Raw genomic sequence first — 26,019 nt, 5'->3', positions numbered from 1 at the left:
ATTTTACTTTCCTCTGGGAACCTCTAGTAGGCTGAAACCTGAGACTTCGCAGCTGAAACTGAGTAAAATATTCCTGGTCCATCTTCTTCAGTCTAATCTGTCTCGTATTTTCTCAGAGACCATTGGAGTAACAAACCCCACAGCCAGTTTAAACCAAGTTCCAAATTTTCCTTCCATGAACAATTCTTTTCCTCTCCTTCTTCTGTGCTTGATGCCAACACCACCACCTGTACTATAGCTACTCCTACTTCTTTCTCATCTTAAGATGTAAGTTTGATCCAAATGCTTTCAATTCTTCCTTCTTGATTATTTTTAAAGACACTCTTCATTTTATCTATATGGCCACAAATTCTCATCTTCCAGAGACATCCCATTATGGCAACCCCTCAGGAATTTTTAGCAGAGTCTAAACAGTAAGCTTTTGAATGGCATTTTTATTTTTTCCACCTCATTGTCCCCCTCATGTCTCTTTTCTTGTTTCTCTTGTCCAAAAAGGTCGGGCTCAATCTTAGAGGTCCCTCCTCCTCCTCTCCTCTGATTATCTGCCTTGACATCAGCTTCCCTGCAACAAGGGACACCTTGGAAATGTCTTATCTCCCTATTCCTCTCTTAAATGTCATTGTACTTTCTTCCACATTGCTCTTGAAGGTGTAATCTTACTCCCTCAACAGACCTAAAAGGAACATGCTCCTCTTCCCTCAGCTCTCCCCACTTTTCCTGTGATGCCCACCTGAGAGATGAACAAACTCTTAATGATGTCAGGGAAGTAATAGGAGACAAGGAGATGTGCTTTTCCAAAAGATGTAGATGATTGCTTCAAAAACTAAGTACTTTGGAGGTATCCCCTTGTATTCGTTTGTGTGGCAAGGTTTTGGAAGTGGTGGGGCTGCAGGGGTGGCCTGTGTGAGAAGATGCCAGAAGCTGCCCCCATGTCAGACAGAGCCAGCTCCAGCTGGATCCAAGATGAACCCGCCGCTGGCCAAAGCTGAGCCCATCAGCAAAGCTGGTGGTGCCTCTCTGACAATGTATTTAAGAAGGGGTAAAAACACTGCGCAGGAGCTGTGAGAGAGAGGAGTGAGAATACGTGAGAGAGACAACCCTGCAGACACCAAGGTCAGTGAAGAAGGAGGGGGAGGAGGTGCTCCAGGCACCTGAGCAGAGATTCCCCTACAGCCCATGAAAAAGACCATGGTGAAGCAGGTTGTCCCCCTTCAGCCCATGGAGACAATCACACCAGAGCAGATATCCACCCTGCAGCCCGTGCAGAGCCCACGCTCCTGCAGCAGGCTCCTGGAAGGAGCTGCAGCCTGTGAAGAGGAGCCCATGCAGAAGCAGGTTTTCTGCCAGGAACTGTGGCCGTGGGAGGGACCCACGCTGGAGCAGGGGAAGAGCGTCGGGAGGAAGAAGTGGCAGAGAGGAGCTGTTACGGACTGATGGCAGCCCCCATTCCCCGTCCCCCTGCGCCACTTGGAGGGAGGACGCAGAAGTCAGGAACAAAGGAGTAAAGTTGAGCTTGGGAAGGGAGGAGGGGGTAAAGGTGGTTTCTAGTTTTGCCTTTGTTTCTCACTATCCTACTCTGTTTTTAATTGGCAATAAATTATTTTCCCCAAGCGGAGCCCGTTTTGCCTGTGACAGTAACTGGTAAGCAATCTCCCCGTCTTTACCTTGACCCATGAGCTTTTTCATCTTATTTTCTCCCCGCTATCCTGTTGAGGAGGGGGAGTGAGAGAGCGGCTTGGTGTGTACCTGGCAGCCAGCCAAGGGCAACCCACCACACTCCTTTCCTCTACTGTCTCTAGGCACTGATTGCTTCATTAGACTCCCAGCTTTCTGGTAAGGGCTGTGAATTCCTGTGTGTTTGGACAGAGGGTCCTACTGGAACAGTAACAGTAAAAAGTATCTGAAATCTTGTGGTAGTTATAAAAGTTCAGAGACAAAGCTTTGATTGCACACATACAGCTGCTTGAAGCAACTTAGTCTGGCAAAGACATGAAAGAATAAACTTCAAGCATTCAGTCACAGTTTCTACAATAATTAAAAATTCACAGGATTACTCAGACAAGTGACTTTTAACTAGAGACCATATGATTATTCCTTATTTCTCTGTTGTCCACAGTAAGTATCTGTGATTGATTGATCTCGTTCTTCACTATGAGAGCAACACCCTGGATGAGGCTTGCTGCTGCTGATACCATCTCATGCGTATGGCTGCTGTCCCACTCTGTCTTCGCCATTCCCTAGACTAAACAGCCAGGAAAAACTGAAACGTGCTGACATTTCCTACAAGCTACATCACTGCTCCTGCGTGTGTATGAAAGAGTTCCACCATCAAATGACTCCATCATTTGATGACACTATTTGCCCAAGGATATCTATTTCTGGGCAGTGGCCAGAAAACCCTTCAGCTATCGATACATCTCTAGGAAATAGGTTCAAGTGACCTTCACATGAACTCCATGCTCCCAACTTGTATGCCTTTGAAGTTTCCAGTTTATCTAGTTTCCAGAATTTTTAACCTCACTGCGCATGAGTCAGCGTGAAATCGCTCACTGCCAACTGGAATGTGCGTCCTAAACCTGGATAAACAGATAAAAAGACAAAATTATGTAGTATCTGTCCATCTGACTAGAGGGGGAAAAGGAGTTTTGCCACTTGCTTATTTATTATGTGAGCTACAGTATGATTACCAGCGTGAAACATGACCCCTTTTTGGCCAGTTGCCCCCCAAACTGTGACTGCTACTGGCAATGGAAAGAGCAATGGAAAGATCTCTGAGAATGTAAGATCTTTTACCAAATGGAGCTCTGCCAAGACTCAGGTCACCCGTCTCCCCATCACATCACATCACATCACGTCAAAACAGACTCCAAACCCTGAGCTCCAAAGTGTAGCTGAGTCAAACCAAAAAGCCCACATGCTTCCCCAACGCATCCGTTCCATCCACATGCCACTCAAATGTTTCGTCAACATATCATTTTCCAGCACTTTTTATAAGCTCTCCTGAAGCTAAAATACTGCACTTGAGTTACCTGCCATACAACAAGGTAACTTTTGCTCACACGACATACGGGAAACAGAACTGAATTTCTCAGACTGACATTTGTACCTTAAAGCAGCAACTGATTGATTCTAATCTTTGCCAGAGACAGTGAAATTTGAGAGGAACAAAAAAAACCTGTGAAATGCTTGAGTGGACACTTAAATTCATCCAGCTTCCTTCTTTTCCATATCGCATTTACTTTGTGCAAGCATTCGGCTGACCAAGCTTGACCACACGTCTAACAGGAGGCAAACTGTAAGTTTTCCCATCTGAAATACTTACCGAAAAGCGTGATTTCCTTTGGCACATACACCAAAAAATTTGGTGATTTCACCCAGCTATCTTTCATCTGCTCTAGTATAAGTATTACCATGCCACGTCAACGCCTTCGTGTTCTAAGAGCAAAACTTGTTCCAGCAGGGAAGAGGAACAGTTTTGACAGAAAAATCCATTTAAGAAAATAAAAACAAGAGCAGAATGCACAGTTTGAAGCAATAACTAAATTGGAAAAACTCTTTAATTGTTTGAAAATATTCAAAAAGAGAAAAACTCCTGGAGGAAATGCTGCTTAGGTGCTGTTTATTTCTCTGTCTTTCAGGAACTTGAGTTTCAAAGGCTTTGGGCACAATAGCTGAGGATATTATGCAATTAGATTACAGAGTGTGTAGGTGCTAGGGTCACTGTTGATTTGAAGGCCGAGTAATTAACACCACCTTCAAAACCAATGAAGTCTCTAAGCCTGGAGTTACTCAGAGATACAGTGTTACAAATTGTGAACTCTCTTAATGTCCATCAAAGAGAGTGACGTGTCTTCAGGGAGGGGCACTCGTCACAAGGAAGCTCATATGTGGGCCTTTGACCAGGACAAAACGGCCCTCAACATTAACAGCCCAGAATCAGAATTTCAAAGTCAGTGTTATTTGAGAAACTAATCCTGTAGTGAAGTTGGGTGTTACATTTCTGCCTTTTCACTCTTTAAAACTCTTCCCTTGAACTCTGGTCATGAAGCACAAAACCAAAGAAATGGGTTTGGAGCTCCAACTTAACTAGTGGAAACTCAACCGAATGATAATTAATAATAATACACTAAATATCCATTTCTTCCCATAGATCGCAACGTGCTAATAATGAAGATTTCAGTCAGTTTAACCTGATCTCTTAGGTATGTCTAGACTTGGCCAAATCTGTGAAGTCCAGAAATACTTGAGCTAGTTCCAGTGCCAAAACCATTCTAGCTACAGGAGCAAGGAGCAATTTTTGAGCAAGGAGCGATTTTCGGGGTAGATTAACTCTTTCAGATCTTAGTGCCAGACTCTTTCTAAATCCCAAAATATTTTGGGCAACTTTACAACGTCCTAGAGCATGCCAGGAAGACATACCCGTAAGTTTCCTGTGCTTTGGTGCTTGGGATATTGGCTTTGTGTCTCATCGGTGGGCTTTCACTCATCAGTTACAGGAAACACGTTGTGAACTGAGTGAAGAGAAACTAGGATTTTACCACCACACTCAGTTTTATAGATCGCTAATCATAATCTGATATACCAGGAGCCAGCAGCCTGGTCATTTCTGTTAACTAACTCAACATTACCTTCAAAAAACTAGCTTTGAAAACAAATACACAGTGTTTGCAGAAGTTGTTACCAGAAAAGGCAGCTGACAGATATATAGTCCTTAAAACATACTCTCCAAACACCTCTGCATTTTCTCAACTTCCCTCAAGATTTTTGTTGCCTGGTATATTTATAATCTAGAAATGAAATAAAAAGTTTTAAAAAGATATGTAAATAAATCAGCGTCTTTTCATTACAATTCCAGATCACAATCCATGCTCTTGCAGATGCATGTGTTAGACAGGAGACATTTTGTCCCTCCTAGCCAAACACCTCCTCCCACAGCTAACAAACATCAATTTCATTTCATCCACTGTTGTAATTAAAACACACGCCTTGCCTCCACAGCGAATACAAGCATACGGACATCAAGGACCCTTGCTGGTAAGAAGTTGCAGACTTTTTTTATATTTTAGAAAGTACTAATTCTTCTGATGAAAAACAGATTGGTATTGGACGCCCTAAACCTAGCACCCAAGAACCATAACATGCAGACTCACAAGACCCTTTTGAAACTCAGGAAGAGAAAAGCATGGCTTTCTCATGAAGAGAAAGAGAAAAGAGAAAGTGAAAAAAGATAAGAAAAACAATTATTAGTGTAATTTGTAAAAGACAAAGGCATCGTGGGGCTCCTCAGTCTAGGGAAATTCTGAATTTAAAAGCGTGAACCTCTCAGAGCACATTCAGCATTCACATTTTTACTACCACTAGGTTTCTTGGACGGTCGTTTTATACCATCGTTCATCACTGGAAAATACGGTCTGATGTGCAAGCAATAAAACATTGACCAAAATCCCATAAAATAAGGACTCATGTCAACACATGAGAACTTTTTTACAGTACTGTAAAGGCTTGAGCAAATTTTAGTCCACTTCTGAACAGACTCATTATTTATCCGAAGAGATGCCTTCTGCCTGAGCGCTGGACCACACCGTGAGGGGTCCTCCTTTCAGAGGAGGTCCTCACAGCGCTCCTCCCACTGTCCTCTCAGTGCGCCTTGCCTTCATCCCTCGGCTGCCTCGTTCCTCCTCTGTGAGACTCAGAGTTGCAGGGCTGCAAAGGATGTTTTGCTCTGTTTCATAGGCTTTCTTGGCTGAAAAGGAGCCAGTAAGGGGTTAAGCTGAAAGCGCCAAGCCGCTGTCTCCCCAGCTGAAGGATTGATTTGATCATTCTTCAGGGATTCCCTCTTGTATGAGTCACTGCTCAGACAGACTCCCCAGGAAAGGAGGCCAGGATAATGCCATTCCTCCAGAGACTACAACAGCTGAGGGCTAGCCCTGAAGACGGAGAGCTTGGGACTCATGCTTGGAAAAACATTCAGCGGACCACAATGCACTAGGCAGGCTTAAAGAAATTATTCAGACAGAAGGGGAGGAAAAAAAAAGGCAAACAAAAAGTGTTCTCAAACTCTTTGCGTTAACCAATTAAGCATGCAGACTAGCATGAATTAGACGAGCTCCTGGAAACTGCCTCCCGGCTTGGGGACTCTGCCCCAGTGAGGACTGAAGATATGAGCTCATGTAGTATATTTAAATTTTACATAAAAGATACATTCTCCTTATGAGTGCAATGATTCCTGTGATCTATTACTTTGTAATAGATGCGTTTGGCTGCTACCCACTAGGAACGTGATTAACATTTTGAATTCAAAACCAAAAGTGGTAACAGCAGCCAAACTAATGAATGTCTCCAGCTAATCACAAGAGTTCATAACCAGCTTTCTAAGAGAAAGAGAAACTATGCTGGTGTTCCCTCTCTTGACCTGCTTTCACAGACGTGCAAGAGCTGAAAGGGAAAGAAACACTGTGTGTTGATTTTCAAAAGTGAAGGCTGATAATGCTCGTTCATTTGACATTAAATACACTGACTCTGCTCAAAAATTGAGCCGGAGCAGTCTGCCACTAAGACAACGATGCATCGCGCTTGTTTGTTTCCAATGCATCAAGCTGTTAGGCTGCACAGCACACTACTCATCACTTAAGCCCTAGAAATCGCTCAGCCCAGATCAGCTGGCAACTTTGCTTTTTGTGTGCCATTCCTAGTGACACGATTGCAGCTCCTGGAGATGCTGAACACTCTTGACTTTAAAGGCTCAGCCCCTGCAGCGTACCTACATGAGGCAGTACTGCCCTGCAGCCGCAACACATCTACCGCGGAACTACTAAAATCAGGCAGGACAGTTTCAGGTCAGATCTTTCAATAATGACTTAATGATCTTGATTACTCTTCAATGATAGCAGCTCACTGACTGACTCCTGCAGCGTTGCCCCCCACTCCATGCCAGAGGGAAGAGAGCAGGCGGATCTCCAGTGGTGCTTTCATGTAGAAGAGACACTCCTGCACTGGTCCATCCTGCCAACCCAAGGAGTTCACCCCAGGAGTTTTTCAGGGTGACAGGCAAGGACTTTTGATAATTTTCTTCCTCATCAGCACACCCAGTGTGCAGCAGTACACTCCTTCATCTCTCACAAAGTTTAAAAAATGTCGCTTATATAAATTATTTTCTATCTATATGCTGTCTTTGTGCAGCCTCAAATTCCTTTTGCTCGAGGCAGGTATCTGTCTGGTTAAGAAGTACCAGGCTGGCCTTGTTTTACATTTTGGTAATGTAAGGCTATACAGTGAACATCCTGCTTTTGGTGCACTTAATCCTAAGGGAGACAGCGTCCAAATCCACACTGTGGTACCCGCTGGTAGGCTAGTAGCATCACCATCAAAATCCTTTGGGACATGATACTTCAAAATTTTTCTAACTCAATAAAGGAAGAGGAGAGAAAATAAGTATGAAGGAAAGCACCTTTTAATGTGGTTTCCTTCCTGTAACGAGACAGATCTAGGACTTCGCTCCTGACATGTCACACTGACCCACTTCTGTGCAGTGAACAAAGTTTAAATACGAAGTAGACAGTCACGTTCTTCCCTACCCACATGCTATGCAAAGTTCCGGTTTTTTTTAATTGCAATACAACCTTTTTTCCCTTTTTTTTTAACTTTCTTAAGAAACAAGAAGGGTGTTCTGCTCATGTCACAGCCACAGCCTGACCATGCGTGGTGCTTGGGGGCCACAGGAATGGCGTTGACTGGCTCTCGCCAAGGAGCCAGGGCATCACCTCCACCCCACGCACACTTTTGGTGACTTAAACCTCACCAACCCAGGACTCCACTGGGGAACTTCAGGGAAGTCTTCTGCTTTTCCCCTGGGCCTGCTGAGCTTGCGCCTACTCAGATGTCTTCACCTCCAGAGCCTCCCCTCCTCACCCCGCCACCATTCCCGCGGCCCAGCTTCCTGCGCCACCGGCAGCGGCCGTGGGCAGGGGAACGGCGCGGGAACCTCGTGGACACGGAGGGTTAAACAGGCGCAGCATCAAAGCCAGCGCTGGCAGCCTGCGGAGTGCCCAAGACCGTTTAAAGTTCAGGGGGGGTTCAGCCGGCAGCTGAGGAATCCGTAGCTTGTGCCAGCGCCACGGAAACCCTTTCCAAAACAAGACTCAAAACTACTCTTAATGATCTCGTTTCAGAGCCTGACTTTGACTCACAGCTCTGCTCCCATCACCTTTTCCCACGAGGGCATTCACGCGTGTTACGCACTGTCACCCTGTGACCCACCGCTCCGGCAGACGCCCCACCGCTCCTCCAGGCACCTCCTGCTCCAGCCCCGGCTCCCACCCCATGCCGCTTGCCCTGCTTCAGCCTGGCTGGTGACCCTTCTCTGAGAGGACCTGTCCCACCACCAATGCACTGCAGAAGCAGTGCAGTGCAAAGGGGAGCCGGCAGCCGTCCTTCCCCAGTCCTCAAGGTAAACCAGAACTCTCTCCTTCACATGAATGCGTGTGCACTGAAAGTCCTCCTCAGCCAGTGGACTGTAAATGCCACCGGTCTCAGCTGCCACAGAAGGAGACACATGTGCACATACACATCACCAGCAAATCCCTCCTCCACAAATTACAGAAAGGTTTAGCAAGATGCACCACCTTGCAGGTTTTACGGGGACATGCCACCTGAGGTTTCGAACACCTTTCACAGGTCCCACCCAGTGCAGCCGTGGTTTGCTACAGCAACAAATGCCCAGCTTCGACTTTCAATGTCGCTATTGTCTACCTGTAACTACACCTGCCAGTGTGCAACCTCAGCATTAGGCATGGCTCAGATCACTTTCACAGCTTTGCCCAGTGACATGGAAAACACATTACATGCAGAAGAAAATGTCATTACCGTATTTACGCTTTCATCATTTGGCAGAGATTTTAAAACAGGGGTAAAAAGGCAGACGGGAGTCTAGATTGAAAAGACATACCTGGTGCTTTCTCCACAAAGATGACTTTGGAGTCTTGCAGAAAGTTATGGCCAGTCAGTATCATTTTTTTCCCTCCAATAACAGGAAAGCTGTCAATACTTTGTTTCTCCACCAGAGGCAGTTCTTGGGCAGATCTCTGAGCTGGAGAGTTATAAAGAAGATAAAAAAAAAAAAAAGGCAACCACAAACACACACACAAAAATAAGTAAATACTGCATTAGTAAGTAACTTAATGATTACCCTCACAAGCTAAGCTGAGTTTGATACAGAAACAAAGGTCAGAAGGTTTGCAGGAAACATGGTTGGTTTTCAAGTGCCTTGATTGTAAACAATAGGGTTATCAAACACAGCAGTACAGATTCAAAAGGCTTACAAAGAACAAGCTGTTTTAAAACTCAGCTTGATCTGTACTGTATCAATTTTTATTGAAATTCATTTATTTAAAATAATTTTCATCTATAACATATATGCCACGTGTTTACAAGGCACACATGAAAAGATGACCATCCACGTCCAAAATGCGTTTCCGTCACCCAACACTGTATTCACAGTTCTGCAAACTGTCTTGCAGCAGCAGCAGCAGCCGTGGGCCTCGCGATCCAGCAGAAGTTCACAGTTTAGAGAGCGTATTTCCACCAGCACCTGAGTGCCAAAGCACACGTGGATCCATGCAAACAGAATCCGGTATTCTCGTGGCACATATTTTATCCCCCCCAACTGGGACACGGAGCAAGCATGGCTGTGCTTCAAGGGATGACGTGACATTTTATCCAGATTACATGGTTCCTCCTGGTGTCACATGCACTAAGAGATGCATGAAGCTTTTGGCACCAGCTTATTCCACATTCTGCACTGGAAATAACACAAGCACTTATTTTTTCTCCTGTTTTCCGCTCCTTTCAGGAGGCACATACCATGCTTTTGCTCATTACACAACCCTCAAAACTGAAGTTCACTGATACAAATCCAATCGGCTTCATATTTAGTGGCTTCCTGAGCTTGGTACCTTTGCACAGACCAGTTCAGGATGTATTTAATTGTGCCTTATCCTGCTATATAGCCACTGAAAAGCTCCCATCAACTTCAACAAGAGCAGGATGAAACCATGACTCCTCACATTTTTTGCTTTGCCTGTTAGCCTAGAACTTGCCCTTGAATAAGAAACAAAGGGGAAATTGTTCATCTCATACATATCCTGGACAGAAGACACAGCTTTATGTCAGTCTACCTGCTATTGGTAAGGAGGCTCTGCTATTCTTTATAAATAACAGAGGTTCATCTTAATGTTAACGCCCTTCCCACTGCCAATGCTCATTTGTTTATTTAAATGAATGACCATGAAGGAGAGAAGCTATCATTGTTGGTCTAACAGCACCACCCGTTCCTACAACTTCTGCCTCTCTTGCAGACTTGGACTACCAGAGCGGCAGTGGTGCTACCCTAGGCAAAAGGATGGAGTACTGTCGCTGGTCTGAAAGCCTCTCACTGATGCCACTGCTTTTGCAAGAGGAATGCAGGGATGCTCTTTCCTGCAGCCTCTCTATTAAAGACCCCCGAAAAAGCACCATGCCTCCAAGAGATCAAATGTTGGCATGCTCCAGGACCTGCCAGACATGTTGTGTGGGAGTCCAGCCTGTCAATGACGCAGGGACAAGCGCGGACACAACCCTCCAGCATGCATGGGGCTAGGGATGGTCAAGCCTTCCTCCCCATCCCCTCTGCTCCCCACCCCCAGGGCTCATCCCCCACATACCTGCCAGATTTTAAGTTACTCCCTACCCTGTCGACATCAGAAATATCCACTTTGTGGAATCCAACAAAACCTTAAAAAACTGTTTCGGTCCATCCAGCCAACCAAATAAGCAATGGGAGTTAGACTGAAATTCAGTTTCCACCACTTGTGCTGGAGTGTTAAAGCTACACGAAGCAAACAGGTTTTGTTTTGTGTGTGGGAGGCTGACGAGGCTTACGGAGCAAGAATGATATAGGTGGCTTTGGAGGGTGCCCCAGTGTATCTGATAAAAAGCAGTCTGTTCAATCAAAGAGACTCCAGTGCGGAAACCTGGTTTCTGAAGGTTTTCTGAAGCCACAAGCAGCTTGTGCCAGTGTCTCAGCTCTAGCATACTGCTAGCTCAGCATCAAAGGGGCTAGGGTTTTGTTTGCTGGTTTTTGCTTTATGGTGGGGAAACAGAGAGTAAATAGGACGATAGCTGTTTTCCAAAACTCCTACAACAGTTACCGTATGACAGGGAGTCACCAAAAAAGAAAGCCTTGTCACTGCCAGGTCTACTATTAGTCTAAGTGCACTCTACTTTTGTTTTAAGTGTGTTCTTTCCTATACAAATCAATGCACAAAGCTACAGGTTTTTTTCTAAGACATGGGTATTTTGTCTTCAGCATAAAACACGTGCTTTTGGAAAGCAAATTAATGTTCACCGACTAGACAGGTAAAGCAAAACCAATGTATAGCATGTTGGTGGACAAAGACTGCGTGTGGGGTGGCACAGCAAGAGAAGGATGTTTGTTGCTACTTACAGCACTCGATGGGGTTGGAGGCTACTTGCAAGGAGAGGGTCCTGCCGTTGGCCTGCGGGATATGAACCCTGAAGACCAGCCGCACGCGCGTGTTCTTCCGACCGATGTCCGTCTCTCCCTTGCGCAGCTCAATGTCAGAGTTTCGGAGCTTTAATATCCCAGCACAGTCGATGCTATCCAAAAGGAAACATACAGCAACTCAATTCATTTCAAGCAGACTTCAGGAAGACACGAGCGTGCAGTATCTTCCCTCTCTCCTGTACATCCTTCTTAAAAATCTGAGTTAGACATGACCCAATGACCAGGCTGAACACGGCACACTTTGTTAAGCCTACTACTTGCATCCACAAGTAGCTAAGTTGGGGCTATCTGTAGTAACAGGTAGTAGCTGCTACTGAGCACACAAATTTAGGATGTTACTTCAGTTCCCAGAGGAAGAAAATCTAAAAGATCCTTCCTCTCCAACACATCCTGTAAGGATGGCGCTTACAGATTAACCAAAGCCCAAAGAAACAGCGAGACTAGAAAAGCCAATGGGATGACACAGTAGTGCACAAAGTGTTACTAACCCAGAACGCAGGGTTACTTATGGTTTCTGTTGTAACAGCTCATTTGGAGAAAAATCTGACATGATTTTTATTCTAGGGCAAAATCCTGAAAATGCTTACTAATGAGCACAGCTCTCCCTGAGGTCAGTTCTACTGTCTATGTGTTTGTATTTGAATGAGTTGGAAATACTCCCAAGCTGAGCGTTCAGCTGAAGCTCTGCATGAAAAAAACTAAACTCAGAGTCCTCCCTCCACATTAGGGAAAAACGTGCTTTTTGTCAGATAGAACTATTACTATTTCTGACCTCTCTCTCCTTTTTTTTAACTTTGGTTTTCTCCTGGATGAGTTTACAAGTCAGGATTTTTGTCAAAGCAAATTTCAATAGAGGAAGTTCCCAAAACAAAAGATATATAAACATACGCACTCAAAAACCCACTGCAAAAATACCTCTGCTTTGGCCACGACTACAAAGCCTACATGGCAATTTCTTCTGGGTACTGGTCTCTGGCATGCATTTTATTACACTGAATATGCATAGTTTAATTTTGTTTTGCATTCAAAGAGTTTAATTCCCCCTCCAGACCTTTGAAGCTCTGTTCTGAAGCAAACTGCAAACAAGAACTATGGCAGCACGGTTTTGATCTGCCTTTTTTCTAAAGTATGGATTTCAGAATAACGAAAAGGCCCTTGCTGATATGATCAAAGAAACTAATGAAAGTATTAAAGCTTCTCAACAACGCATATTAGCAGGTGAAGCCACAAGAATTATGAAATATTTGTACCCATGTCAATATTCTATGCAAAGATCCATACGATATGGAAGAAACAGTGCGCTTCTCAATATTGTCTCTCCTGTGGCAACACTTGTAAAATAAACAAAAAGTACTTAGTGACAACTAGTTCAGAGCCAATAAAGTTCAGAGGAGAAAAAGCACTTAAATTCAGGCCTGTAAAGTCACGGACATTAAAATCTGAAGTCAACAGGAGCAGCTAAATGTGCAAAAGTTTAAATGTGCAGATGAGCTTCAGTGTTTCACTGAATCAAGGCCTGAATACACAAAGTATGTGTGAGAAAAGTCCTTGGCTCCAAATTTCAATTCATTGTTAGTGCTACATGAGGTTTTAGACTACTGACGTGTAAGGCTTATATATGCCAAAGCATTGTTTGTGGTTCTTGAGAGAGCTCTACTATGATCTGGCACGCATGTCACGAAAATATTCAGCTTGGCTCCCAAACTGCGCAACTACCTTTATTCTAGGGAGAGAGATGATTGAAATGGTAATAATGTTCCTAGATGGCCAAAAACATGACTCAAACTGGATAAATAAAGGGCCAAATAAATATCGTGTGGGTACAAATTGGTGAAATTTCAATAACCTCAATGTCAGTTGTGCCAGCTTAAGACGACAGCAAACGGGGCCAATAATTTTGCAGGCTTCTCATGACTTTTAACACAATGCATTGACAGAGGTCCTCAGGTCTTGAGTGATCACCCTAAGCCCAGCTGGCAATGCGTCTAAACACATTCTAGCTTTTCTATTTACACGAGGCACTCCAGGGCATGTACATGACACTGCAAACCAGCTTCTAATAACCACACTGTGCACAAGAACTTCAGGTGTCTGATACCATTTTTCACCTCACTAAGGCATGGAAAACTGTATGAATAACAAGGAGCGAACCTGTGATTTTTAGTAAGCTCCCTGGGATTTTCCCATGGTATTTGGTTTGGTGGGGCCAGGATTTCTTGCTTGCTTTCTGTCTATCTACCTACTTATCTTTCTATCTCCCTATACATACACACAAAGGTGCATGCATCTATACATAAATATGAATACATTCACATTTATACACACACTGAGAGGTGTACATGCACACAAGCACACACAGATTCCTCCCAAGACAGAAACCTCAGATGAGGGTTAGGATCAGTTGAATGAGGAGGGAGTCAACTCAGATAAGGGCTAGGATCATTTGAATGAGGGGGGCAGAGAGGATGGGATTAAATAACGTGGAGGGTCTCATGTATGTCACATACACAGACGGATATTTGAACTTTTATACACAATCCTATAATGAAATTTACCTGTGTGTAATGGACCTACAGGGCACTTAATTATCACTCAGACTCCTACTAATTCAGCGATCCCAAGACATCCATGCCTGCTTTTCTGCATAGGACCAAACTCATCCCAGTTTAGCAACTCCAATCTGTAAGTTTATCACCTTTACTCCTCTTCTTAGTTCTAGAAGCTTTGCTTCTAAACAGATGCCTGATTTTTATTATGTAAGAAATAAGAGTGGTTTTGTTCATCTCAAAAAACCACTAGGGTACTTGGAAATGCTCTCTAAGAGTTTCCTTTGACATCCAAAGATAAATTTTAATAGGCCCTGTTCCTTGTGCTAGTGCGTATAGGAGCAAGAGGTGTCATATTTAGAAACTAAATGCAGGAGCTGAGGTAGGAGATATTTACAGCTTGGTAACTGAGATACTTATTTTAAATGGCAAATAAGCACATTGGCTGAAACTCTAGAATGAAAGCAATCAGCTGTCATAAATATTTGTGAAGTTCATTTTGTTGTTAAGCTGATTAGGGGCAATTTGTCCCAGCAAAGTTGTGAAAACCTACTATTACAGAGAGAACTTAAAAAAAAAAAAAAAAAGATAGGAAAAGGAAAATTGTGTAAAAAAAAAAAAAAAACAGCACAGAAGAAATCAAGTGGGGCAACCAAGAGGAAACTGCTAGGAGTCAGATATGGTGCCTGGGTCTTACATTGCTCTCATGTTGTTCTCTGGCAGAAGTGGAATTTCCAGGACTTTGGTGTTGGAAAGTATTGTTTCGTGGCTGGTGGTGGAAACGGTCTTCCCAGTGATTCGATGAACCTGGTAGAAAGCATGGGGTCGCAGCAGGCGGTCGTCTGCAGTCCCAATGAACAGCTGTAGCGTGAGCGGCTCGCTTTCTAAGTAACCATGTAGCTGGCAAGAGAACAGAAAACGCCCACTGAGCACCATGCACATAAACTGCTAGGAATCAATTAAATTTTTATAAGCAGGAGAGCCTAATTCAAGGAGAGAACTTGTGACAGGTGCTATGTGTTAAGTTCCCCCTTTCCATTTTTCCTGTAACGTAATATTGGTACAATAAAAAGGTGCACTCAGAAAATGTCTCATTATCCTAAAGGACCTGAGGCACTTTAGATGGGGTGAGCTTTTGAGCACTCCCGCTACGTCCACAGAAAACTTTGCATAAAGTGTGCCGTGGCGTTCAGCAAAAAACCACAATGAAGTCAATGTTCCCTCCCAGTACTGAGGGTGGCAAAACTGATGGAGTTTGCAAGCGGAAAGGACACAGCCCATCCATCCCTGAGCTTCCCGGGTCATCCCTCGAGCAGCAGCAGGCTGCTGCTTGGGACACGTCCACTCATTAACTGATTTTTATGCTGGTAAATACCTCCTGAGACAGCGTGGAGACAGATCACATATACATGACTAGTAGTAGCTCACCACGTGTGTCAAATTCTTGTTATAATCACACAAAAATCTCATTGAAGCTACTGGGCCTGACTTGAACCTCATCCATGTTACAGTGACCGCTCTGATGACAACAAGAGTTATTTCTGCCACAGGCTGGGGACGAAGCGGGAGCAGAGTCTGACCTCATCCCCACCATCTCCTGAAGAAGCTACCCTGGTTCATGCTGGTGCGAAGGAGACCACGGGTGGAGCTGTCTGGGGACAGCTCCAACCTCCACTTAGCGCTACCGCCTGACGCTGGGAAACAAGTCTCACAAAAACAGTTATCTTGCAGTAGTTAGCTGTGAAGCCTTGTCCCAAGGGAAGGGATGATGCAGCAACTACAGGAGAGAGAAGCGTGGGCAAGGTGGGCTCTCCCAGGAGACGTGCAAAGCAAACCTGCTTGCTTTGCTGTAGGTTTATTTTGCGAATGGTTCAGGTGGGTTTGGGCACAAGTTACCCACTATCACCACACCATCACTAAATCTGACAGATCAAAATTAGACCACTGATCATAATTTGGTGAGGAGCAACATTTTTCATTTATGACACATGCAAGTCCAAAGCTAAATAAAGCTGAAAGCAAGTGGTGAAACCCCTATTAAATGTTGTTGATATTTGTATTTTGCTTGCTTTCACTCTCCTTAAATCTTAAAAAGTAATTTGTGGCTTCATAATAACATAAGACCTCTCTCTCCAGGGTATTTTACCATCTGATAGTGGGAATGTTATTCAGAACAAAGATCTCAAGTCACTTGTGCTTCTTCTGCGTTGCAAAATTCTGGTGAGTGCAAACATAGGCACGAAGCCTTCCCACTGCTATCAAACACACTGACGACAACAGGAACGCGTAATGGCAATGTTTCAGGTACCACGGTGACCAGTGCATGAGCAAGAAGGGATGTGGTGCCTAGACACATCTTTTATCACTCATCGGGCATACTGTAGATTTTTCACCCCATGCTTTGGGCAGAAGAGCCAAGAGGACAACAGAAGCAGTTTAACTTGTGCAATTTGGTGTAGCAATTTTTACATCCTTACCTAAAGCGCATGGATGCTGGGACAGGAGGAGTAAGCTTATTTCCAGCACTCCAGTATGGTATCAGCTCTGCATTGCTGAGACACCACACGAAGGCAGCTCGGAACCAGGGGGTTGTGATATGATACTGGAGGTGTGTGTGTGTCCATATAAGCGTTTTCAAATTGAAAACACATCAGCGGCAGTTTGAAGATCTGCGGTATCAACAAAATGATGGAGAGAGAAAAGCAGAGCCAAGCCTGTGTGTTGCCTTCAGCAAGGCACCACGGGCTGCACGTCTCAGCTCAGCCCCACAGAGAACACCCGCCTCCTACGACCCTTCACACCAACGTCAGTGCTACGCTGCACAAAGAGGGCTTTCTGGTATTAACCCCCACAGGCGGAGATGCAGCCCGAGCTGTCAACAGGCGATCGCAGGCGTGCTCCTGACACAGCCGGCGGCCACAGGGAAGCCACTGTCCTACTCATCACCACCCCGTCCCTCCGCCTCGCCGCCCTGGCTGTTCACTGCCGCCACTGGCGTGAGCGAGCAGGGCTGGCGGAGTGACCTGGATTCAGCCCGGGCTGATCTCACCCAGCCTCGGCATCTCCAGAGCCTCAGCGGTAAAGCTTGAGGTGACCGAGGAGACGCAGGGTATCGCGGGGTATTGTTGATCGTGAGCAGCACACAGGTTTGCAGGGGGGGAAAGTAAAACAGTGTGACACACCAGCCGGCTAAATTTCTATTCATTACCACCGGTCGCTTCTCCAACTCGTTATGGACGGTGCTTTTTATGGAGAGTGTAAAATTAAAACAAACACATATTGAATTACAAGGCCGCTTAAAAGGTAAAAATAGACTAGTGAGTAACTCAAACCTCAATTCAGCAAAAGCAAAATCGCACACCGAGGTACCCATATGTTTTACTGAATCTGGGCAAAGGGGTCAAAAAATGTTGGTCTTGCATTGGGTTCTGCTATTTCAGGCTTTATCTTTAAATCTGAACTCGGCTGCTGCTGTATCTCATAACCTACTGCTGAGTCTCAGCTTGTGCTTTTCCCACAGGTTTCCTATCAGGAGGCAACTGAACACCCAAAGTCCTCAGCTTTGTGTACCTGCCCTCCCCCAAGAAGGGTTCACATGCTGGAAAATAAATAATAAGATCTCAGATGCACGTTTTGCATTGTTTTTTAAGGCTTGTGATCTTTAAATTAAATTTATGTTTGTTTTTTTAAAGGCCCCTATCGTACAGCCCTGCTGGGCTTTGCTTTGGATCCATTACCCACAGCTACTTACTCCCTGACACCTACTTCTGCACCTGAAGACAAGTACAGCGCTGAATGAACATGAGTTTTCAAGAGCTGGGAAGTGTCAAAAACATCCAGAAAGACTAGTGTAATCATTATATAGTTGATTTTGCTGCCCTCAAAACAGGCAAAATCCTCACTCTCAATTCGCTGTAAGTTTTATTTCATATTCTGCGGTAGGAGGCATCTGATCTCTGATACGTATTTCCCTTTGAGTTTTACCCATTGCATCACATTATTTACTTTTATGTTATGTCACATAATCGTGTATGCCAACAGAAGCAATAAAAGAAAACGATGCAAGGATTAACATTTAAAGGGGCACATACTGGGAATGACTAATTTTAGATTATGCACCCAGCACACAATTTCTGTGACAGACAGCGTTGAGCTTTGGGAGTTTTCGTCACGCTGCAGATGTCTGGAGAACGGGCAAGATTTTGCTTACTCTCAGCTGGGCGCAGCGAGAATATTCTGTGGTTCCCTCAAAATATAGGAGAGCGTTATTACTGTCACGTCGTTCAGCAGGACGAGGAGGGGAGCAGTGGCAGCGAAAGCAGAGCTGCAGTACTCCGGGCTGTTAGATTTGTCAACAGGTAAAGGGAATAGCGAACAAGACTGATGTAAAATGGGAAGGGGGAAAAAGGGGACTGAGTATTTTTCTTGGTTAGGAAAGATCTCGCGCATTCATATCCATGCATATTTTCCACGCATGCTCTGGAATACTGTACTCGGTGGTATAATGATTCTGTTTCCTGGCGTGCGGCATGGGATGCATGCGTCAGACACCCTATTTTTATCTTTTTCTCTGTGTAACTCAGTCCGAAGCTCTTCTCTTAATAACTCAGCGGCTGAGTACGGGTGACAAAGGCTGCTCTCGGTTACCACATTCATAATAAAGGATGTGCCTTTCCTACCAAGCATGCTTTGCTTGGCAATACGTAGATCCAAGTGGAAAGAGCTGTACTTTCCCCTGCTGTGAAAGTGTAAAAGGACTTAGCTGCAAATAAGGATCAGGTGCACAATGTTTTGGAATGAGTTTTCCTTCCCAAATAAAGGTGAGGATACGGCAGTCGCCTGGTTTAGTACAAAGGAAAAACGCAGGCAAAACTTAAGCATGCAGATAAGACCTCTGTGGTCAGTGGTTTTGGTTTTGAAATGAAAGTAGGTCATATTCTCTTGTTCTGAGCAACCAGTGACGACTCTGTTCTTTTCCTTTCTGAGCAACACTGTTAAAAATATTTGATCTGGTCTCAAATGATATTTGCATTTATATTGTCAGAAGCTGCTAAGATCAAAATCAGACTTAATTGTGGGCCTGTTTTACACTCCTCTAATTCTATCAAAAGCCATGCAGTCACTGGTAATTAACACCAGAACAGGACCGATAACAGTTAAGCTCTTTGTCACCTTACATCATCTTACACAAGAGCGAGGGAAAGGCTGCACCGGCTGGGCGACTGCTCCACCACACCAAGCTTTCCCTGGGATTCCTACACCTCTCCGTCATCGCTTTCGCAACGTCCTCTCCCACCAACACGTCTTGATTTTCACCAGTAGATTGCTGCTCATCTTGGCACAGGGTGCCAAAGCAAATCCCAGCCCTTCCCCAGGCAGGCGCACTGTGCACCGTGCATCGGGGCTGAAGGTCTTCGCGGGTCCAGGCGCCGTGGCGCTGATCGCAGGCGTCTTCCTCCAGCAGCCAGCAAAGCACGAGGGAAACAGAGCTGTTTCACCCCTTGCAGCCAACATCTGACTGCAAGGTACTATCTGATTCAGTCCTACAGCGATGACAACCTGAGGTTTATCACAGATGTGAGCATATCGAGCCTGCCTGGATTCCAACCGTGTGCCTGGTGGATATCTATGAAATCTGGCAATCAGAGTTAAACAGACGTGAAAAACAATGAGCAGATGGAGCTGAGGTGCTTTTAACACGAGCGTTAGGAAAAAAAAGCAAACCCTCCCCAAACCTCGCTCTAGTTACTGAATTTTGAGGAATTTTTGCAAATATCGCGTCCAATAACTCAAACGCTATTTCAGCACTGGTGGTTATTCTAGAGTCTGTGAGGAAAACTTCTATTATTTAAGCCACGACATTTATTTTAAGAAACGCGGCTGAAATATTCTGTGTGCTCCCTTCCAAGTGCTTTATGCTTTTGGCATGCTGAAGCATCTGTTGAAATGCTCAGAAAGCTACCTGTCATAACAAGGAGTCCTCTGCGCCTGGAGAGGCTCCTGGAGGCCACCGAAAGAATGGTCCTGTTCTGACGAGACACACCAGCCAGGTACACCCTCTGCACCCACCCATGCTGTCAGGAAAAAAGGGAGCTACACTATATATTAGCTTTTAAGTGTACTTATTGGGAGTTCTGGGAAAAGCCTGCAAAAACCCTCCAGCGGTGCATTCCTCTAGACCCTGACTCTGTAAATATGTTAAATGCCCGTGGTGGCTGATTTAGGGCTTAGCCCGTCCCAATGCATTCAGGGCAGAGCTCCCACTAATAACAAAGTGGGGCACGACCAGGGACCCTCTAAACTAGTCAGCAGCTTGTGTTTGAGACTCTCCAGGCTACTCGGGGCTGCATCTTTAATGATAACGATGTGCCAAAAAAATCCATAGGTAGCATCCATACCAGTGATGCGTCTACAAATGCGCGTGCCTGTTCTTTGTACGTTTGGTACATAATAAAGACAACAAGTAAATAGACCCATTTATGCCTCTAAAAATAGTAAGAACAATATCTACATTTTCTTATCCTACCATGTAACTGATGGCCGTGCCGCTTGCAGCAGGTACTGCAGAGCTTATGCTCAGCAGTGCCTTACGTGTCCGTCTGTCCCACTTGCATTTCTAGAACTGTTCAAGGAATACCCTGAGTCAGTCTGGAGAGAATCATTGGTGAGACTAAACATTCAGTCTGGGGAAAAGGGGCTTCTTTCCCTTTTTTTCCCATCAGTGTTTTGGAATGTAATTCCAATGCTTTCAAAAAGGTCAAATAGGATAAAATCTACAAAACAGTGAAATTTTTAAAGTAATTGCTGCTTGTCTCTTTAAGCCAGAGCTTTGGGAGCTACACACCAAATAGCTTTATTGCTAACTTTCTCAAGCAGTAGGTCTTTTGTTTGTTACAGTAACTGCACATGATGAATGATAAAATGAAACAAATGGTCATGTTTTTAAAATGTACCTAATATACAGCCTCAAAAAAATAACATCAGTGAGTGCTCAGTGTCCTGATCCAAACTGAAGATCAAGCTGTTTAAACTACAAAGAAAGTGCACAAACATTTTGAGCATTGATTTCAGCTGTGAGCACCAAGCACGCATAAAAATAGGGTCATCAATCTGATTTTTAAGAAAAAGAATTTACTTTCAGCTACCACGTAGAAGCACTAGGAAACGTAAGCCATTGCATCACCGGTTTACATGGGAAAAGGGAAAAGCTGGTCTTGTGGGCAACAGCTGTCATGAGAAGTGAAGGCACCGAGGGCGAGGTCAGGAGACCTGGGCCTCTATTCCTGTGTGCACTGCCGAGATCCTGCCCAGCCTTCGCCTGGGCAGCCACTGAGCTGCCCTGCCTCCGCGTCCCGGGGCTGAAAACGCCCAGGGACCTGCTGCTGAAGGCTCAGGGAGCCAGCAACCTACGGCTCTGGGAAAAAAAGACACGAAAAGACTGCCCTCGGTGCAAAGTCCCCTCCTATTCCAGCCTCTTTTGACTCCAAATTCCTTTGCTAGGGGAGGCTTGTGGAAAAAACACACTTCAGGTGCGCAGAGCCAGGGGACGGCAGAGGCTCTCCACTCAGCCTCCCCTCCCACACCAAGGGACTTCATACCAAGTGCCCGGGAGAAGCCAGGCAGCCCTCCCGCAGATCAGGGGGTGCACCGCGCGCCCCAGGGCAGCGGCAGGGAACCAGCAGGCAGCTGTACTCTGCCCTACAGAGCGGGCTCCAGGCAAGGGCCGGCAGCCCCCAACTGAGAGATGCGGGACCATTCATGGGGCACCGACAAACCACTGCGGCACCCGCCTCGCTGCGGGCTCTCACAGCACCCCTGTCTCTTTCCAGCCGTTTCTCTGCACCTTCAGCATCATGCTCTGCAGGCGTACGTGTTTCGGCCGCTGCCATACCACCCACATGCCCCACGTGCTTGTTAGGTCTCTGGCCCAGAAGGACACAGGCTGCTGCAGCCCACAGCGTACCTAAGACGGAGAGAGGCACATCGTCCTGACCAGGTACCTCTTCCCTTTGCTGACAACCAGGCATGCAATAGCGGGTGCCAGCTTTCGGATGAGGTGCAAGCTCAGCTCCAGACCGCTTATCAGTGTGGACTCAAAATGGAGGTGCTAAACTTGGGCCACGCGAATGCTCCTGCACGCTGTTCTCTGACAAAAGCCAAAAAAAGAGGAGCATCTTATTCAAAACAGCAGAGCATACAGACTTCAGAATAAAAAGACAAACAAACCAAAAAACAAAACAGAAAATAAAACACCTCCTTAGGAGCTGAGGTGACCCTCTGGCTGTGATAGCTTCTGATGAATTTTAGCTGACACAGTTAACCAAAAAAGTGTATAATTTATGCCCTGTGCAACTTAACATACATGCTACGACACCTTAGTCCTTCACTTACTTCAAATAAAAACATAATAGGAATTCCTACAGTTTTTTGTGCTGCTTTCAAGATTTATTTTTCCTTTCTAAAACTAATTTTCCTTGGATTCACTCAAACTCTGTTTTAAGATCCAAATGTAGTCAGAGCTGGTCCACAAATAAAAATAAAATGGCTTGCTCCTGCAAAGGGCTAAGCCTGGGCAGAGGGTGAGAGCTGGACAGGGGGAGTGAATGGAAAACAGCAGGAGTGTGTTTTATGTGGCACTTTCTAGTACTGCCACTTGGACTTTAATTCAACAGTGCTGCAAAAGAGCAGCTGTTCACATCATGATGAATAAAGACCTATATAAAACTTCCAGCTGCAAATACGCTGTGAGGAATTATTAATCTTAATGTAATAGAGATGCTGTACACTCAGTCACTGGCTCACAAGTCATTTCAGTCTCTATCCAGGGAAAAACAGCCTTCATGGCTGCTGGCTCTCAGCACAGCCATGAAATCTCCCTGTCTAAAGAGCCGCAAGATGCTGCTCCCTATTTCTAGGAAGGATTTTCCTCCTCAAAAATAGACGTACCTCGAAACCAACCCAACTTGCACTCCTGCTAAAATTGTTAGACTTACAAGAGGGATGCCTATCAGAAAAGGAGTTTCTAACAGAATGAGTTTGTAGGTCCTGAGCATCTTATTCACTGGGACATGGGGAAATCATTACTGCTCTTGTGCCATTTTCTACCATGAGACTGAAGAGGTGTCCTTTCCATAATCCTAGCTGCCCCTACATGATCCCCACCATGGCCCATCTCCAAGAGGGCATGACCTAACTGTGCAGCTGTGGGAGCTTCCAAAACCACCTTGCAGGACAGGGCTGGGGAGAGTCGTTCCCCCGTGGAGGCACGGAGTGGCACCCAGGCCAGGCAGTCCACCTACATGAGGAAGTTTTCCTCTTCGTGAACAGCCCGGCGCTTCCCTGAGGCGGGCCGCCGCTGGCCCTCACATGGGAGAACAACTTTTCCCCGGATAGCCTGTCCCACGGCACAGCCACCACGCGTGGCTTTTTGGGGCTCTCCACCCTAGCAGCCTGCGTGCGTTTGCATTTGGACAGGATCCATAGCAATGCGAAGCTGAAGCGCGGGAGTCTTTCAAATTGCGTTTGAGTAAATGTATGCTGACAACAGAAAGAGGGGCTCTGGAAACTGCGGAGTAAAAATCCGGGTCTGGGACGAAGTCCAATGCAGTACTGCACCCCCTGAAACCACCCAACCCCTCAATTTACTCAGCTTCCACTCAAACATTTGCCCCCAGCACCCTTAACAGCTTTCAGTTTGGACAGTCCTACCCATAGTCATGTAAGAGTTAAAAAAAAGAAAAAAATCATAGGAGCACGGCAACAGGAATTTGTTACATATTCTTAGGCAGATACCCCAGGCATGCTTATACTTGTGAACCTGCCTTTCGTCATGCCGCTGATGCATCGCTCGCATCCAGCAAGCTCCCATTTGTGGGTGAGCACAGGCTGGCCCGGGATCCTCGGGCACGCGTCAGGTGCCGTCAGCGCAAGCGGGATGGGCGTGATGCCCTCACCGATGCCCATCCCAGCCACGGCACACCTCCACTGCCAATATCCATCAGTGACTTCTCCAAACCCGAGACACCCCCCACACAGCCCGAATGCCGTGTTATCACTCAGTGGCTCACCAGCGCTGCAGTAACTGCACGACTTTGAATTCCCACCCCTGCAAATTGGAGGGCAATGGGGTGCCCAGCTACCCCCAAGGGTTATCTGCTTAAGGGTCAATTCTTTTGAAGAGCTCTTCCTGCACATCAAGATGAACGCTGGCTCACATGGGACAGGGGCAACGCAGTTCCAGGCAAAATACCTCTGGGGTTCATAGACACCAGTGGGACAGTATTAGACCAGAACTGGTTGCTTTCCCCCTAAATTCTAGCTCCTATCCCAATGACATTTATTTAAACTGCTACTGAAGACAGAAAGCTGGGGCTATGTTTAAAGGCTTTATCTCTGTAAATATTTGGAGAGCTATAAATACTGAGCCATATTCATAATATGAATATTGGACTTACTGTTCTGTTGCCATGAAAATTACTATAAATACACTTCCAATTCTCAATTTCTCTGATTTGCCAAGAACTCCTTTGAAAACACAAAAGGATTCTTATGTAAGACGTCTTGCTATTTAATTAGCCATCAGAGTCAAAGGCCACAGCACAGAGCAGGAACTGAAAACTCAATGATAGAGGCAGACGAAGCACGTAGTGTGCTAGCATGCTATATAGCTGTATGTCCCAAGTGGGACTTATTATAATCAGACAGTCCATGAGTCAAGCCCTGACTGCTTTCTGCGTTTGGAAAAAGGAGGGAGCAGGAAGGGAGGCTGGCTGAAGGTCTGAAATAAACCTTGCTGCTTCTGCAAGTCACGTGAATACCGATGGCTTCCAAATTTCACGGTACCTCTGTCCGTTTTGTTGGTTTTTTAATGTAGAAATGAATTAAAAGAAGGAAAGTATTTCAAGGCATTTTATGGAAGTGCAGAGCAAGGGTGGCTTTGCAGCTGAAGGAGTAGCAAGCTGGGCATAGGGTGACCGAGTTCCCGTCTCCAGCTCTGCCAGATAGTTTTTCTTTCATCACAGATACATGACTTGATCAGAGCAGAGCAAATTTCATAACAAGTTTTTACATATTTCCAGCCTGCTCTATGTTTAATCAATTTGTGCTTCAGCCTTCTTATAAAATAAAAGCCAGTAACCATGCCACGTGGCCGGGTAACCCTTTCTTCACTACGGAAAACGCAGCGCTTCCCAGCCCTCTGGTTCCAATCCTCGCGCAATTTACACCCGCGTTCCTTGGGGAATATAGCAGATTAATGCAACCCCCTTGCTCTTCAGAGTCAGAAAAGTGCAGTCTGCACATGTATGTTCCTCAAGACAGGTTCTGCTTCCACTGTTTCAACCCCCAAAAAGTACTGTCATCACATGCACAAGGTTCATAAACATGCTATTTGTGACTCCTGTCTCAGAGCAGAAAAGGGCAGTGTGTTTTTCCGGGTCACTACACACTTCTGGTCCTATTCTCCCTCCACAAGCCACCTTTGATCCACCTGGTCCTACAGCTCCGATTACGCTGAAGTTTTATCTGAGAGCGTGCCTTCCACAGAAAGCATCTTAATACAGCAATAAAAATAGGTCAGGTACATCTCACAGCTCGACTTCAAGGTTTTGACCTCCAAGACAGTCTGATTAAACTGTGAAAAATCCAGAGAGATTGGATTCCATGCTGTGAGTCGCCTGAGAGCAATGGTGTTGCCACTGGTTGATGTCACTTGTTTAAAAAAAAAAAAAAGACGAACAGACCAGACTCTCTGACCAACAAGCATAACATGAGCAGCTCTGCCCAACAGGCCACAAGGGCTAAAATGAAGTGAAAGGCCTGTGATCTCCAACAGCAAGTAAATAAAGTAAACATGAAAGACTCTTAGATAAACTTTCTCAACATATAGGGACTATTTTCAATCAATCATTCTAA

General features: G+C 45.3%; 1 protein-coding gene across 5 annotated transcripts in view; it reads right to left on the bottom strand.

Annotated features, from left to right (window-relative positions):
* NFATC1 (nuclear factor of activated T cells 1) overlaps nt 1-26,019 on the bottom strand; it is a 116,721-nt gene that overhangs the window by 56,133 nt on the left and 34,569 nt on the right. For all 5 annotated transcript variants that reach the window (XM_087765130.1, XM_087765149.1, XM_087765168.1 and 2 more), the window contains exons 4-6: nt 14,804-15,006; nt 11,480-11,652; nt 8,945-9,085 (exon numbers count right to left, since the gene is read on the bottom strand). In XM_087765130.1, the coding sequence (XP_087621256.1) occupies nt 8,945-9,085; nt 11,480-11,652; nt 14,804-15,006 (517 nt within the window). The remainder of the gene's footprint in view (nt 1-8,944; nt 9,086-11,479; nt 11,653-14,803; nt 15,007-26,019) is intronic.

The sequence above is a fragment of the Nipponia nippon genome, unplaced genomic scaffold (assembly GCF_047370975.1).
Source record: "Nipponia nippon isolate SJK-2023a ecotype South Korea unplaced genomic scaffold, ASM4737097v1 scaffold_1, whole genome shotgun sequence".
Lineage (NCBI taxonomy): Eukaryota > Metazoa > Chordata > Aves > Pelecaniformes > Threskiornithidae > Nipponia > Nipponia nippon.
The sequence above is the reverse complement of the archived record's forward strand: the minus strand, read 5'-3'. Positions and strand labels throughout refer to the sequence as shown.